General features: G+C 45.5%; 1 protein-coding gene across 1 annotated transcript in view; it reads left to right on the top strand.

Moving 5' to 3' along the window:
- LOC144792263 (uncharacterized) overlaps positions 1 to 14,582 on the top strand; it is a 236,308-nt gene that overhangs the window by 104,558 nt on the left and 117,168 nt on the right. Inside the window, exon 3 of the mRNA XM_078667186.1 lies at positions 11,713 to 11,903. Within this exon, the coding sequence (XP_078523312.1) occupies positions 11,713 to 11,903 (191 nt within the window). The remainder of the gene's footprint in view (positions 1 to 11,712; positions 11,904 to 14,582) is intronic.

The following is a 14,582-nucleotide window of genomic DNA, read 5'->3' as shown; positions in this document are numbered from 1 at the left end:
TGTCACCATAGTGACACTGGCACATGTGTCCCTGTAGGCCTGAGCCATTTTGTCATTGATTAAAGGTGTTTGCCTGTACTTGCCCAGAATACTGGGACTCACAGTTGAGGACATAGCCATGTCCACATTACAGACAAGAACAGCCTGGGTTGGTATCCTGACTAAGCCAGAATCCACCTCAGTGCCCATGGTTAACCCCACTATAGCCTTGGGTTGGGAACTACCACTGTTAACTGTACTAGGGGGTGCAGGTGCCTTAGGGGCTACAGTGGTAGGGGCTGTACCTTTCTTGGTGCACTCACTGAACCAGTGAGAGGCAGATTTACAATAATTACACCAAACTTTCGTTTGACCTTCTTTCTTCTTCTTCTTGGAATTTTGGGACCCCCCTTCATTAGAATTGTGGGGGCCTGATGAAGACTTCTGGTCTTTTGGTTTCTGATCCCCACCTTTTTGGTCTGCCTTTTTCTGATAACCACCTTGGACCTGGTTTATCTGCTTAACCCTGGTTCTGACCCATTTGTCTGCCTTCTTTCCAAATTCTTGGGGAGAGGTCAGATCGGAGTCAATCAGGTGTTGGTGCAACAACTGGTTCTGACAATTGGTAAGTATTTGCTCTCTCACGACTAAATTATACAATCCTGTATAGTCCTTAACTTTACTTCCCAGCAACCAGCCTTCCAGAGCCTTAGTGGCACAATCAACAAAATCAGTCCATGTCTTCTGGGTATCTCTGAACATCAACCTGTACTGTTCAGTGGTTAGGCCAAACCCATCAATTAGAGCACTCTTCAGGACAGTGTAATTGTTAGCATCATCATCACTAACTGTGAGGAGCTTGTCTCTTCCTTTTTCTGAAAAGGAGAGCCACAGGATTGCTGCCCACTGACTTTGGGGTACCTGCTGTACCTTGCAGGCCCTCTCCAAAGCAGTTATCCATTTTGTGGATATCATCCCCAACTTTATAGGGGGGCACAATCTTACTCAGGTGTCTATTGTCATAGGACCTGTCTTTATTGCTGCCACCAGTGGAATCTAATCCACTCAACTTTTGCTCCCTTGCCAAAGCAAGTTTTGCTTGGGCTAGGGCAAGTTCTTCCCTCTATTCGGATTTGGACTTCTCTCATCCTAGCCTGGTGTTCTCTCCTCTGAGGGGAAGTCATTCCACTCTGAGAACCCCTTGAGGCATTGGAGTGGAGAGATTCCCCTGAATGGGATCTTTCCCTCCTATACCTCTGATTAAGTCTATTGACAGGTCTGTATGGGGCTAGCCCCTCTTTAGCCCCATGTAGGCTTAGGTTAGCCTGGCTAAGTCTCCTAACTTCAACATGGCTGCCTACCTCATCCCCAGAATCTTCCTCCTCAACTACCTCATCATCATCTATGATAGTAGGGTCAGGGCCATCATCTGTAGAGGGTAGGACCTCTTCTGCATTACCTGTAGGGCCTGTGTTAGAGGCCTTAAGAACCTCAGATTCCTCTAGGAGTTCTATCAGGTGCTGAAGGGTAGGGTTAGAACCCTGTTTCAGCTTCCTTGTGGTACACACGTGTCTCAGTTCTCTGTAGCTGAGTATGTCAAATTTTGATGGTGCCCTTGGAGGGTCACCTCCCACAGGTAGAGATACACTAGGTTCACCTGTGGCTGACATTTTCTAGTGAGGTGTGGTGTGTGCACCTACCTAAACTAAGTGTTTCCTACTAAACCTCTCTAGGAGTTGTAGTCAGGGTGTGCTAGGCCCTCTGGTCTACAACTAAGTTCAGTAGAACTTAAGTATTCTAAGTCTTGTTATATGTACCTATGGTACCTAATGTGATCTTTCAAATGATATCTCAAAGATTACAATTGGTAAAAGAACAGCAAGCTCAAATCCCAACCGCTGCACACCAATACCAAATAAAAGGACACCACACAGGTTATATATATAAAATATATATAACCTGTGTGGTGTCCTTTCATTTGGTATTAAAGGGATTGCATATGGTAAAACAGCTGGCTTCACATGCCCTCTTGAGTTTAGCCTAAGACTGTTTTGTCCATGCTACCACTTGGATAGCTGGACTATAAGGTTGACTTTACAACCATCACCATAAGGGTTGTTTGGACTGATACAAGGTGCCCACTAGAATAGTGGACATCGCATATCAGGCCAACTTCTCACATTCTTCCCCAAGGAGAGTACCAGATATAAACAGCCACTCAGGATAGACAGGAAACCAAAATCGAGAAAATTGTTCAAACCAGCCTCTTACTGCAGCAGGCCATGACTACAGTGGACACCATTCTGACAGAAAAATGTCTATTTTATCATTTTTTAGGTTATGAAGGGCCATGGACTGGTACATGAATACAAATTTACGTAAAAGCCTCTGTATTTGTTTTTAACATGGTATGTCTCCCTCAGTTTGCTTTTGCAATGACTTTACATTACTTTTGATACTTGTAATGCATTTGAAGTAGTTGGTGTTTCTGGTTTATACTGAGAAAGAAGAAAAATACCAGCTTTTACTGATTTCCCCATTATTATGATCCGCCTAGACATCGCATGCGCTGTCTGTGAAACTTTTGTTTGGCTTACTATTTGTTAGCTTCAGTGTCGCTCTCGTTTACTTTACTCCTATTTGTCACAGCATGCGGGTGTCATATCATCTTCTTGTGTTTGACCCTCCCCTGGAGCATGAACCAAGAACATGTGTCCATCCAGGAGCTACATTGTTGTGCTCAAGCACGCCTTGTTAGTGCTTGTGTTGTCAGTCCGTCTCCCATAACCCCGTCCATGTAGCTTCTATTCACTCCCATCGGCACCCCTTCCATGTTGCTTCTTTTTGGTCCCACCCCCCCCCCCCAACCTGTACTCAGTGCCGCTGCACTTTACGCAGCTCTACTCTGCGCCACTCTACTCTATGGCACAGCAGTCTATGCCACTGCACTCTATGCCACAGCACTTTATTCTGCATGCACCACTCTACTTTACATCAATGCACTCTATGCCACTCTACTCTACACCACTCTACTCTACACCACTCTAATCTACACGACTCCACTCTATGCCACTCTACTCTACCTTGCACCACTCTACTCTACTCTACCCCACTCTACATCACTGCACTCTATGCCACTCTGCACCACTCTACTCTATGCCACTGCACTGTGCACCACAACACTCTATGCCACAGCGCTCTATGCCACTCTACTCTACTCGGCACCACTCTACTCTATGCCACTGCACTCTATGCCACCACACAAGGCCACTACAGTCTACCGCACTCTATTCTACACCACTCTTCAGCCGCAGTCGGTAGTGGGATGACCTGCAGGGCGGTGACGTGGGGAGGGGCGGGGTGTTACGGGAGTAATGTATGGATTACGGAGTTTTACAGGTAAGTAAACATATAAATAAATAAAATAAATTTTGTTGCATGCACTGCATCACCAAATGTGATGCAGTGCGCGCAAAGAAATTAGTTTTTATTTATTTATGTGTTTACTTACCTGTAAAACTCCATAATCCATACATTACTCCCCCTCACCCTGCCCCTCCCCACGTCACCGCCATGCTGGTCATCCCACTACCGACTGCGGCTGCTCTACTCTAGTCCAGTGCACTCTAAGCCATTGCACCCTACTCTGCACCTCTATGGGACGGCACTCAACAACACTCTACTGTACCCTACACTACTACACCACTGTACTCTACTCTGCACCACTTCTGTATGCCACTGCACTCTAGCCCACAGTACTCTACTCTGCATCACTGCACTCTATGCCACTCTACTCTACCCTGCATCACTCTACTCTACCCCACTGCATTGTACACCACTCAATTCTGCACCAGTCTACTCTATGACACTGCACTCTGCACCACTCTACGTCACTGCACCCTACGCCACTGCACTCTACTTTGCACCACTGTACTCTTTGCCACTGTACTCTACACCACCCTATGCCACTGTGCTCTGCGCCACTTCATTCTACACCACTCTACTCTGCACCCCCTACTCTACGCCACTGCACTCTATGCCAGTGTACTATCACTATATGCCACTCTGCTCTACACCATGCCACTCTATTCTGCACCACTCTACTCTGTGCCTCTGGTACTCTACAGCACTCTGCACCACTCTACTCCACTGCACTCTATGCCAGTCTACTCTACGCCACTCCACTCTATGCCACTCTACTCTACGCTACTCTGCCGCTCTGCTCTATGCCCCTTCATTGTATGCCACTCGTCCACTCCACACAGTGCCACTCTACACCACTCCAATCCACTCTACTCCACTCTATGCCACTTTACTTTACACCTCTCTACTCCACTCTACTCCACTCCACGTAACAATTGTCTACACCACTCAGTGCCACTGCACTGAACTCTAATGTATGCCACTGCACTCTATACCACTCTACTCCAAGCCACTGTACTCTACACCAGGCCATTCTACTCTGTGCCACTCCACCCCACGCCACTCTATTCTACACTACTCTACACTATGCCACTTCGTTGTAAGCCACTCTAGGCCTCTCTCTCTCTGTCACTCCACACCATCTAGGCCATGCAATTCCGCTCAACTCTACTCTACCTCACTCTGCGCTGCTGACCATCATTGCTAAGAGGCATTGGCAAAGCAAATAGCTCTTGTGTAGGCAACACCTACTGGCTTTGCCAGTGCTTTTTTTTTTACTGACATTCTAATATGTTGTTCAGTTGGCAGCTCTACTCCCTGAATAGAGTGGGTCCTTGGCAGCTTTCGTTGTCTTTCGTGTTTGGGCCATGACAGCTCATTCCTGCTCTGAAAGTGGTAGTCTACTGGGGAAATGCCTGCGTGGCAGAAAGGCCAGTCCATCTCTGAATGCCTTGTGTGGCCCTTTTTCGTCCAAAGCTTGCTTCTGGAAGGACCCGCACCCAAACACCCCGTAGAACATCGGACTCGCTCGGTTTTGACTAAACCGCCTTATAAATGAGTTGCAAAGCATTACTGAGAGCGATAACATGGGGCTGGCATTATTACACGAATTCCAGTGCTTGTTTTGGTCCAGCCAGGTGTTGGACAGGCCAGTGTGATGCCCGAGTGTGCCCCAGAGAAGGCGCGGCGGATGGATGCCCGGGAGTGTGTGAGAGGCTCCAGAGCAGGGACCAGCCGGCCTTTGATTTATCGGCCTCAGTGACGCAGCAGTAAACGGCTCCTGCCTGCGCCCCCGGGGAGGAGGCTTTCTTCCGCTCTAGGTTTATTTAATGCTGAGCCGAGAACATCTCTCTTTCTGTTTTTGTCCTTGAAGACAGTGGGAGCGCGGCCTCCCCCCATACTGCGCATAGGATTCCTCACGCAGTCGGCGCAGCCTCACCCCTCCCCGGCGCCACGTGCCGCTGGCGCGCGCAGAGATGCGAAGGATGGGCTCTTTCGAGTGTATTGTTAAAGCAAGACAAATAGAGGAGAAAATTTACCAAGAAGAGACCAGAACCGAGGAGGGACCGAGGAGAGGAATCTTCTCTCAGGATCTTATTCTAAATAAACCTCTTTCTTCACCCATACATTTGAACCTCTTGCTAGAGTTGGGCGAGCCAACAAATTAACGGGGAGAGCCGAGCCAGACGGATCATAGATCCAGTGCACAAGCCAAGCACTGACAATGTCTGCTATGTAAGTCAGACAAAACAGCACATAAAATATAACGTAGGCTCACATTTATTTCTTCAGCACATGGAAGTACTAACATGCCACATTATAGCACTGCGACGTGCTTTATTAAAAGAGAAATACAATATTTGCGTTTGATAACACAATTTAAGCGAAGAATCTGCAATTTATCCAGGTTTTCTGTTTTCACTGTGTACAAATCAGCCAGCAAATGGGTATTTGCCTTTCCTTATGTTAAGGCTTTGTCTGAACCTCCTTGTGAACTTTTCTGCAGTTCTTTGTAGTGCAAATTCGACTCAGAGCTATTGGAACACTTTACATGAGCACCCGTACATTACACACACACAGTCACCATTCATTGTTGATGGGGATGGGGAGATGAAGGGATTTTCCCAGAATCACAGGATTTTGAGCTGCTGCGGAGGCTTGAACTTGGCTCCCCAGTTCCAAAATACACAGCTCTGGCCCTAACGCCACATCCACGGTACAGGGAAGGGGGAGGCAGGTAGAAGCCGCATGAAAGCTTGGCTCGTTATGGGCTTGAGGTTTCAATCGGACCCCGCGCTGAGCCAGAGCCAGGCTTCAGGCTCGAGCCTGTTTCGAGCTTTCAGCGGTTCACCCACCTCTACCTCTTGCTTTAAAAATGTGAACGAGGTCAGATGTGTAAGAGGGTGTTCCCATTAAGGTCAATAGGGAATGAACACTTTTCTGTAAGGCAACATAGTTTTGAAAAGCAGGGTACACCATTAAAGTCTTTGAAGGCATTTTGTTTGTCCAGGTGGGTGAATGGAGGTAAAAAGCAGGTAACACCCTCCAGACGTGGGTGAGTGGACAGATATGCACCCCCATGTTCTCATGCCTTTACTATACCCTTCCACCCTCTTGTGTTCCAAAACCTTGATAAATCAGCGGGGCCCCAAGTTTCAGAACATCACTGCATTTGTGGATCTTGAGCCATAAGAAAAACTTTGTAAGTTAACATGACATGTTGTGGGCTCACAGCAATGGGATTGCATCTATACCATGGCACCAAGGGCTTCAGCTTGAATCAGCATCATTTTGACTCTGGCTAAAGGCTCACTATTGCAAGCCAACACCCTTGAATCTGTGACCTTCTTCAATGCCACTCTGCACTAAATCCTCCGGGGCCACCTGGTAGAGGCTACGCTAGACTTGGGCCCGTTTGAGCAGTTCAGATCCCTGCTCTCCACTCGTGTGCAGTGACCTTGGCTTGCAACCTTCCTCCACCGACCCAACCCAGTGTCTTCTGAGTTACTCCTGCCTCCTCTGCAACATCCAGACTCTTTCACGACGCTGGTCGGGCCTCTGCTTCAATTGTTTTCTATGCCAAGGGTACTCCTATTGCCCTCTTGTTAGTCACAACAGGATTACATCATATAGACTTGGAAGTTTGCAGCTTTTGGGGCGTTGATGGATCAGGATAGATTCAAGTGGCACTTAGGAAGCATCTGCTCCTCCTCATCCCAACACTCACTTAAATCCTCACTATCCAGATCAGGCCCCGCCTGCGTCTTGGGTCATCTTCATAGAGTGACTAAAATCGTGAGGAATATAAACATTGATGCGGATCGCATAACAAGCAGGCAGTCCAAACTGAGCACAGTCTTTTCAGGGTTCCACTTTGCTGCATTCTCTCGTACCCCTGTTTCCCACTGGTGAGTATCCCGAGCAATTCATGGCAAGCTCCCTATACCCTTGTATGGCCAAGAGCTACTCCTCATTCACCAGGGTGCTCATAGTATAGCCTGAAGGCCTGTGTTATGGCGCAAACAGAGACTCCTTAAGTGCACTCCTGGTCAAAGCTATAATTAATTTCCCTCTCCTGTGCACAACAGATAAGTGTCTGATGGGGTCTCTTTGACCGATGCCTTAAAAACAAAAGGAGAGCCCCAGATAATCAGCTCTGTCCTACAGCTACAATCTCCTGCTCATGACCCTCACCTGAACTGGACACAATGTTGTTTCATTGACAAGGCTGCTGAATATTATAATGGGTTTCCTCTTAAAATCTTGAAAATCCTTTACGAGAAAGTTAGATACACACCTTGTGTAATGTAATTTCACCTCGTCATCTGAGCAGAGCCCCCTGCACCCTTTCTTGGTGTAACTGGACATATAGAGTATTCGCTCCTAGTGCCATTATTCACTTCCAAATAAGCAAACCAAGCAAGTGTGGGGCGAGAAAAAGGAAAGGAGTAAAGATGAAGAAGGAACGAGGCGAGATGGAGAGCATGAGGGTGAGAGGAAGATGTGAGACAAAAGATGGGGAGGGAGCAGAATAAAGAGATCATAGCGGTTAGAGGAGATAGAAACTTGAGGCAAGGCATTGAAGGGAAAGGAAATGAGGATGCACGAGGGAAGGGAGAGAAAGGCAGTAGTTAGAGGAGGAGGTCAAAGAAAGGACAGAAAACTGTAGTAAATTAGTGATAAAGGAGAAACAAAACAGCGAGTTGCGGCAAATCATCGGTAATAGTAATGAAGGGAGGGGTTGTGAATAGTTGAACAGAATCTGGTGAGAGGGAAAGGGTTACACTTTATATAAGAGAGTGTAAGCTAAAGATAAAGGTGGGAATAACAGATAAGGAGGTTCATAGGGAAAGGAGAAGGGAGGTACACAATGAGGGAATGTAGAAACAGTGTTTAGTCATTACTGAATAGAGAACTGATGGGTGGTGGGAAGGAAGGACAAGAAGGGACGAGGGAAGACAAGTCTAAAAGTATGGAAGTGGTTTGGACCGATGCTTGAGGAAGAATGAAAGGTGATGAGTGAAAGTAAGGCAGCAAAGAAGGGAGTTCGAGGAACTGAGGGAAGGAACAAATGCACAAGGGTGACGTGGAAAGGTACCTAGGGTGATTTGGCAAGAGACCGGAGCAAAAGTACATCAATCTATTTATGTATTTTTTTATTTATGCGTTTTTATATAGCGCGGAAGGAGGAAGGAGTGGCAAAAAAGATGGGGCGCGTGACAGGTTGGGGAGAAGTTTGGGAAAGAGAAAAAGGTAGCTGAAAGCATGGTGAAATGAGAAGAGCGGAGAGATGACAAAAGGATAAAAGTTAGAGAGACGAGTGGAAAAGTGAAGAAAAGGGTGAAAGAAGTGCTCAGAGATGGAGATGGACGATGGGTGGGAGGCGAGCGTAAAATAAAAAGAGGAGCCAAATGTCATACATGGAGGGGGCTCATTCTGAATGGACAGTTTTCTATCTTTTAAGATAGAACTCAGCAGGCCTGGGGTCATTGGCTCTCATAGAGGGAGTGGTCCTACAGAGGGCGGCGGTGCCGAGTGCTGGACTCTTCGATGCTGCACACTACACGTGCCCAATGACCATGCGTCCAATTTCAAGCCCTCCTCCTATAGTATTAAAACACCGGCATCGCTCTCTGGTTGTTTAAGCAGCACGTGCCATGCCCCTCCCTGCCCCAGCCGTTGATGGTTTCTTGCTTCCAGCCTGCTGCCGATCCTCCCCCTTCTCTCTCTCCTGGGCATTGCCCCCTCTGCAGCATCTCTTCATTATTTAGAGACAGTTCGCTGCAGCCGTTTATGCAGCACTGCAGCAGTCCCGGCCCCTGTGCGGCGCGAGCCAGGAACCCTCTGCAGCTTCTCGTCATGCCGCGTCAGCACAGCGCGCGCACTGATCAATAATGCAATTATTGTAATCCTCGTGCCCTGCTGCAGGATCCTTCTTCGGGCAGTCAGCACTGAGCGTGCATTATTACACGCAGAGGCAGGCGGGGGCTCTGAAAACGGCCCCTCGCTCTAGAAACGGAGCTCTCTGGGGAGGATGAAGGGGTCCAAAATGTGTAATTTCTTATGGGTATGAGGTTATAGAGCAGCTGGCACCATCCTGCCGATGTATTTGCAGCCGACTACACACTCCTTACTCCTCCAGCGTTAAATAAAATAAGAAAATGTCAAAGGGGTGCAATAGGAGCTATGGAGATGGAGTGAGACAGGGCCTGGGTGGAGCACCCCTTTATTAAAAAAGAACCCATAAAAAAACAAACTAGCAAAACAGTATTTGGTAAAAGTCCATTGGTCTCGGTTTAATGTGCTATCTCAGGCATTCATACATGCTGCTTGCTTTTGTCACATTCACTTTGGCGAGAGGATGTGGTGCAGCGGCCAGAGCGGTCCACTCGGGAGCTGGGGATCCGCGTTCAAGTCGCGGTGTCAGGGGACATCCAACATCCTTTGATTCTGGGCACATCATTTAATCTCCTCTTGCGAATGGCTACCCTCACAGGTGATAAGACGCGCTATATAAATCTACAAAATTGACTTAATAACTAACTTAACTATGCTGTTTAACACATTAAAACAACAATATACCCATGCTGATGCACAATGTATCACCTTACATCCGGTGCATTGAACAAAACAGTGTCACCATCAACCGCTTTTTCACTTTGATTTAATCAAAATGTATTCAAAAATTACATGTATAAATCAACAGAACATTACATACAATTCAAGAGTTTCCAAAAACACCAAGTTCCCCTTATCCACAACATCTTTTTGATATAACAACCTTTCATCCATACAAACTTCTCTTTTACACACCCTCTAGACACCCCTCTCTGTCAGTCTGTTCTATCATACATTCATAACATTCCCCTCACATACCAGCACACCCATACCCATACATCTTTTCAATATTTCATATATGTACAAATCTGCAAAAACAATCAAATGTACAGAATGGCCAAACAGAGGACAATTCTCAACAATACAAAACTTTCAATTTTTGACAATCATTTGTATACTTGATTGGCCATCAAAAAGATCTACGCGTTTCAAACCCCTCCACGTACAGGGTTCTCTTCAGGACCAAAAAAGCTTGTTCTATACTGCGGGATCAGCTGACCCCTGCTGTACTTTTACACCTCAGATAGTCGTGTATTAGTTTTGATTGGCAATATGTGGACTGCCGGAAGGTCAAGTCTTTAATTTCGGGAGTGACTCCTAGCTGTTTTTAGTTGATTTTAACCCGTGGAGTCTTCATTTCATTTGACATCAATGTGCCTTGTTTCTTGTTATCCTTTTGGACAAGCCTTTTTCCCGACATAGTGTTCATTTTCGCAGGCCCTTTTTGCAGTATCCAAGGCTAAGTAATGCAGTAAATAAATGCAGGCTGTTGGCCAGCTTGTTAGTATACCCAGACAGATTGTGGTAAACCACGTTCAAAGTTAGCAAAGTGAGTTGTTCCAGAAGGGACAAAGAATATGAAATCTTATTGCGGGCACTCCCAAAATACTTCCATGTTGCTCAAAGCGTCCTGTCATATTTGCACCATGGTTCAGCACAACAGGTGGGAAGAAAACATGTGCTGTTAACATTGAACCTCTAAAAAAGACACCCAGTGTCGTTGGAAGGAGATCAGCATTGGAGCTCTTGAGATTGTCTTCTTGCCAATGCTTGATGTAATATTGAAAAACAAACAAAAAAACACACACTCTACCCCTCAAGACGACAGAAACATGACACATGGAAATGCTGGTCTTTTTGTAAGAAATAATGCTTGTGCTTAAAGTTGACGTCCTCAGGAGGCAGGCTGGCTCCTACTAAGACGCAACTCAACTTAAAATTATTTATTTCGCAAAAGCATCTTTTTTTCCAAGACTCTACTGCTACATGGCATAATAATGTGCAGCATGTGAACCTAGTCCTGGGTTAAAGGTTCAAAATTATTGTTACAGATACGTAACTTGTTTCTTCTTATGAAATCATGATTTAATCCATGTGACTATCCCAAGGTCTTGGATCACTTCTGTTGGACTAGCATACCTAGTCAATTGGACTAGCACACCTGAAAACTATGTTGCATACTAGGGACGCCTGGGTGTGAACGATGCTGGCCCGCTCACATGGAGAGGTCTGGCAGCCATGCTCAGTCTTGGGCACCGTGAAGCTACTGTCACCAGGATAAAGACGTGAAGAAACATGACACAAACTGGTGGGTTCTTGAAATTCCCATGCCTGGGCACTCCTGTCATTACTGTAAGATTATTTAAAGCACCTCCTCTTGTATATAGACTATTCTTTCCTTTCTTCGAACAGGTTTAAAAGTCATCCGCTGCTGCAACTACTGCGAGATTGTTGGTTCCATCAAGGGGGAGAAGAAGTTCAGAGGGGCTCACTGGCATTGCTATTGCTGTCGCAATGGGTTCAACCGCCGGGACGAGGCCATCAAACATTACAAGACCCACTTCAGGAACCCTCACACTACCTTCCAGATCCAGGTCACCCAGGTGAGAGGTGTGTTCAGTTCGCCATGAGGCAGGTAACTGCACCATTAGAGATGGCAGATAGAAGGGACTTGCACTGAAAAAGAAAAAACAGAGAGAGAGAAAAAGAGAGAGTATTTCCTTGCACATGTCTAATAGATGTTTTATATACGTGTTCAGTGCAGTATAAAGGCGATTGTGCACAGTAGTGTTAAACTGGTGTGCTGTTTGCTGCTCATTAACAGCAGTGCTATGTGAATTTGATGTAGTAAGTATTAGTAATCCCAATGATCCTCATTTTGTCACCCACTGAAAGATGAAAAGTTGCATTTGCTTGACTGTGATGAAAAGGCTACACATATATCTTAAACATGTTTCAGCAGCAGGTATATGACCTAGTATACTAACCTGGGACATAAGGCTACACACGTATCTCTGCAGGAGGCACACTAACACCTTAGCTGTGTTACATGGATTGAAACTTGCGACATGCAGGTTACACATTGATGTCAACAGCAGTGGCTCTGACCACTGGGCTAACTAGTTGAAATTAAAATTTAGAATGCATCAAGTACATATAAATCCCCAAGATGTGCTAATTTCCTTGAAATAACCAACCAGAACATTTTATATTTTTTCTTAAAGCACACAGCGCACTCAGTGTTTCATTAGTGCTGGACGGATTCTTTGCTATTATCTGCAGTGCTTCATACAGACTTTTGGGGAATGCAGACTCAATAGTCTGTTTAATATTATCCTCTGTAATGCATAACTTTCACCCACAGGGTTACTTACAACTGGTCATAGCTGACTGATCCAGTCATGATCAAGCAGAATTGATATAATGATACGACCATGTCATCAATTAACTGCTGAAGTGAAGCAGTTTGAATGTGACCCACAGGGAGAAGGGATGTCCCTTTTGCTGCTTAAAAGCAGGAAAATACTCACCGAAAAGTTGTTGGCATTTCTCAAGTTCAAGACAATCCTTTTAACAACCTCTGAACGGTAAAAGCAATGACCACTCACGGTAGAGGTGCAATGTGAGGCCTGGTGGGTATCTTTTTACAGAGATTCTAGTGCATCATACTAGTCAGAACAGAGTTGTACTGTGAATGCCTCAATACTTGGTTATAGGTGAGGATAGATGCTCATTGTGGCAGTTCCTTAGGTATTTCAGCGTTGAAATAATGGTGCATGTTCTACAAACACCATGCATCACTAGCATAAGCCGCCTAGGCAAATCACTGCTACAGTGCCGTTCATGAGATCTACCTAGATATCTGCACTTGAGCCACCACTGCATACTTCAAACCAGTAGAGAGGGGTGTATTTTTAAATCTCTGTGCGTGGCTCACTATACCAAAGGTCATAAATATCTAAATTTCTCTCAAAGAAAGCTATCCTGACTCAGGATAGCTTTCTTTGAGAGAAATTCAGATATTTATTTCTGTGATATGGGTACATTTTGGGGGCTTTTCGCATGCGTCAAGAATGGGACATTGATGCATACTGCGAATCTGGACAAAAGTGCGCTGTGTGACTCCTGAAGATTTGTAAATACTGCTATAAAGGTCCCTGCTCGGTTCCATGTTTGCTACACTGGTTGCGACAGAATGTTGTCTAATTTAACCCTTTGAAAGCACTTGTACAAGAATCTCAAAACACTGTAATGTAGAATCATGTGCATCGGCTGCCAATTGGAGTCAGTCCAGGAGGGGAATTGATATGCAGTGTTAAAGGCTGAGGACGAGTTGAAAAGGGTCAAGATGGTAGCAAATCCTTATCTGTGCTCAAGCATTCACTTCGCCATCCTATAATGGGCGACTCAATTCAAAGTCTTGGTCTAACACTGATCAGAATTTTGGCCAGGCATGATTGGGCATCCAGAAAAATGCACTGGTTACTGATACATAGTATGAAAGCACAAGCACAAAATGGACACCTTAGGCCAAATTTGTGTTTGCAGATCTTGTCCAATGTTTGTCCTCATTGAACGTTCAACTGGGTTTGCTCCCCATCACCTCGTAGGATCGATAAGTGTGACACAAAAAGCTCAGCTGTGTAAATTACACACAAAAGGACAGTTGTGCATGTGAGGCACCCGATTGTGTCTTTGTAACCTCAAACTTGTAGTGACCCAAGTGTTAAAATATGACAGATGAGTCTCAATTTATTAGGGTTTGAAGTTTTCCCCAGCAGACCTCAATGTTGTTAGTGTCCCCCTTGAGATCCTAAGACCCTGTGACATAGAAATGTTTTAACCACGACAAGCCTATTTGAAGATGTAGTTTCATAAATATGTATCTGAAGGACAGTGGGGCACCAAAAAAACTGGACTGTTTTCCAGGTTGTGGCTTCTGAAGTTCATCCATTAGCCACCAGCCATGAGCAAAATAAGGTTCACGGGGACCAGTCAATAGTTGAAAACATAGATGTGCAAAAGCCTGTGGAAGTGCCCTGTTTCCTCTATCCATCTTGACTTCCATAGTTTTGTTAATAAACTGGTGTTTTTCTTCTCTATTATGGTGTTGGAATCAAATTTTCTGAGTGACATTAAGTTTGGTTAATTGCTCTGAAAACTGGCTTGTAGTTACTTACGTGATGCCATAAAGTAATACTGAGATGTCTTTGGGGTCCTGTCTGGACAACTGTAAGTGCTAGACTGGTCTGGTGTATTTGCAAAGAAATATCTCTGACTGA

Source organism: Lissotriton helveticus, chromosome 11 (genome assembly GCF_964261635.1).
Source record: "Lissotriton helveticus chromosome 11, aLisHel1.1, whole genome shotgun sequence".
Taxonomy (NCBI): Eukaryota; Metazoa; Chordata; class Amphibia; order Caudata; family Salamandridae; genus Lissotriton; species Lissotriton helveticus.
Note: the sequence above shows the minus strand (reverse complement) of the source record. Positions and strands in the feature narration are given on the sequence as shown.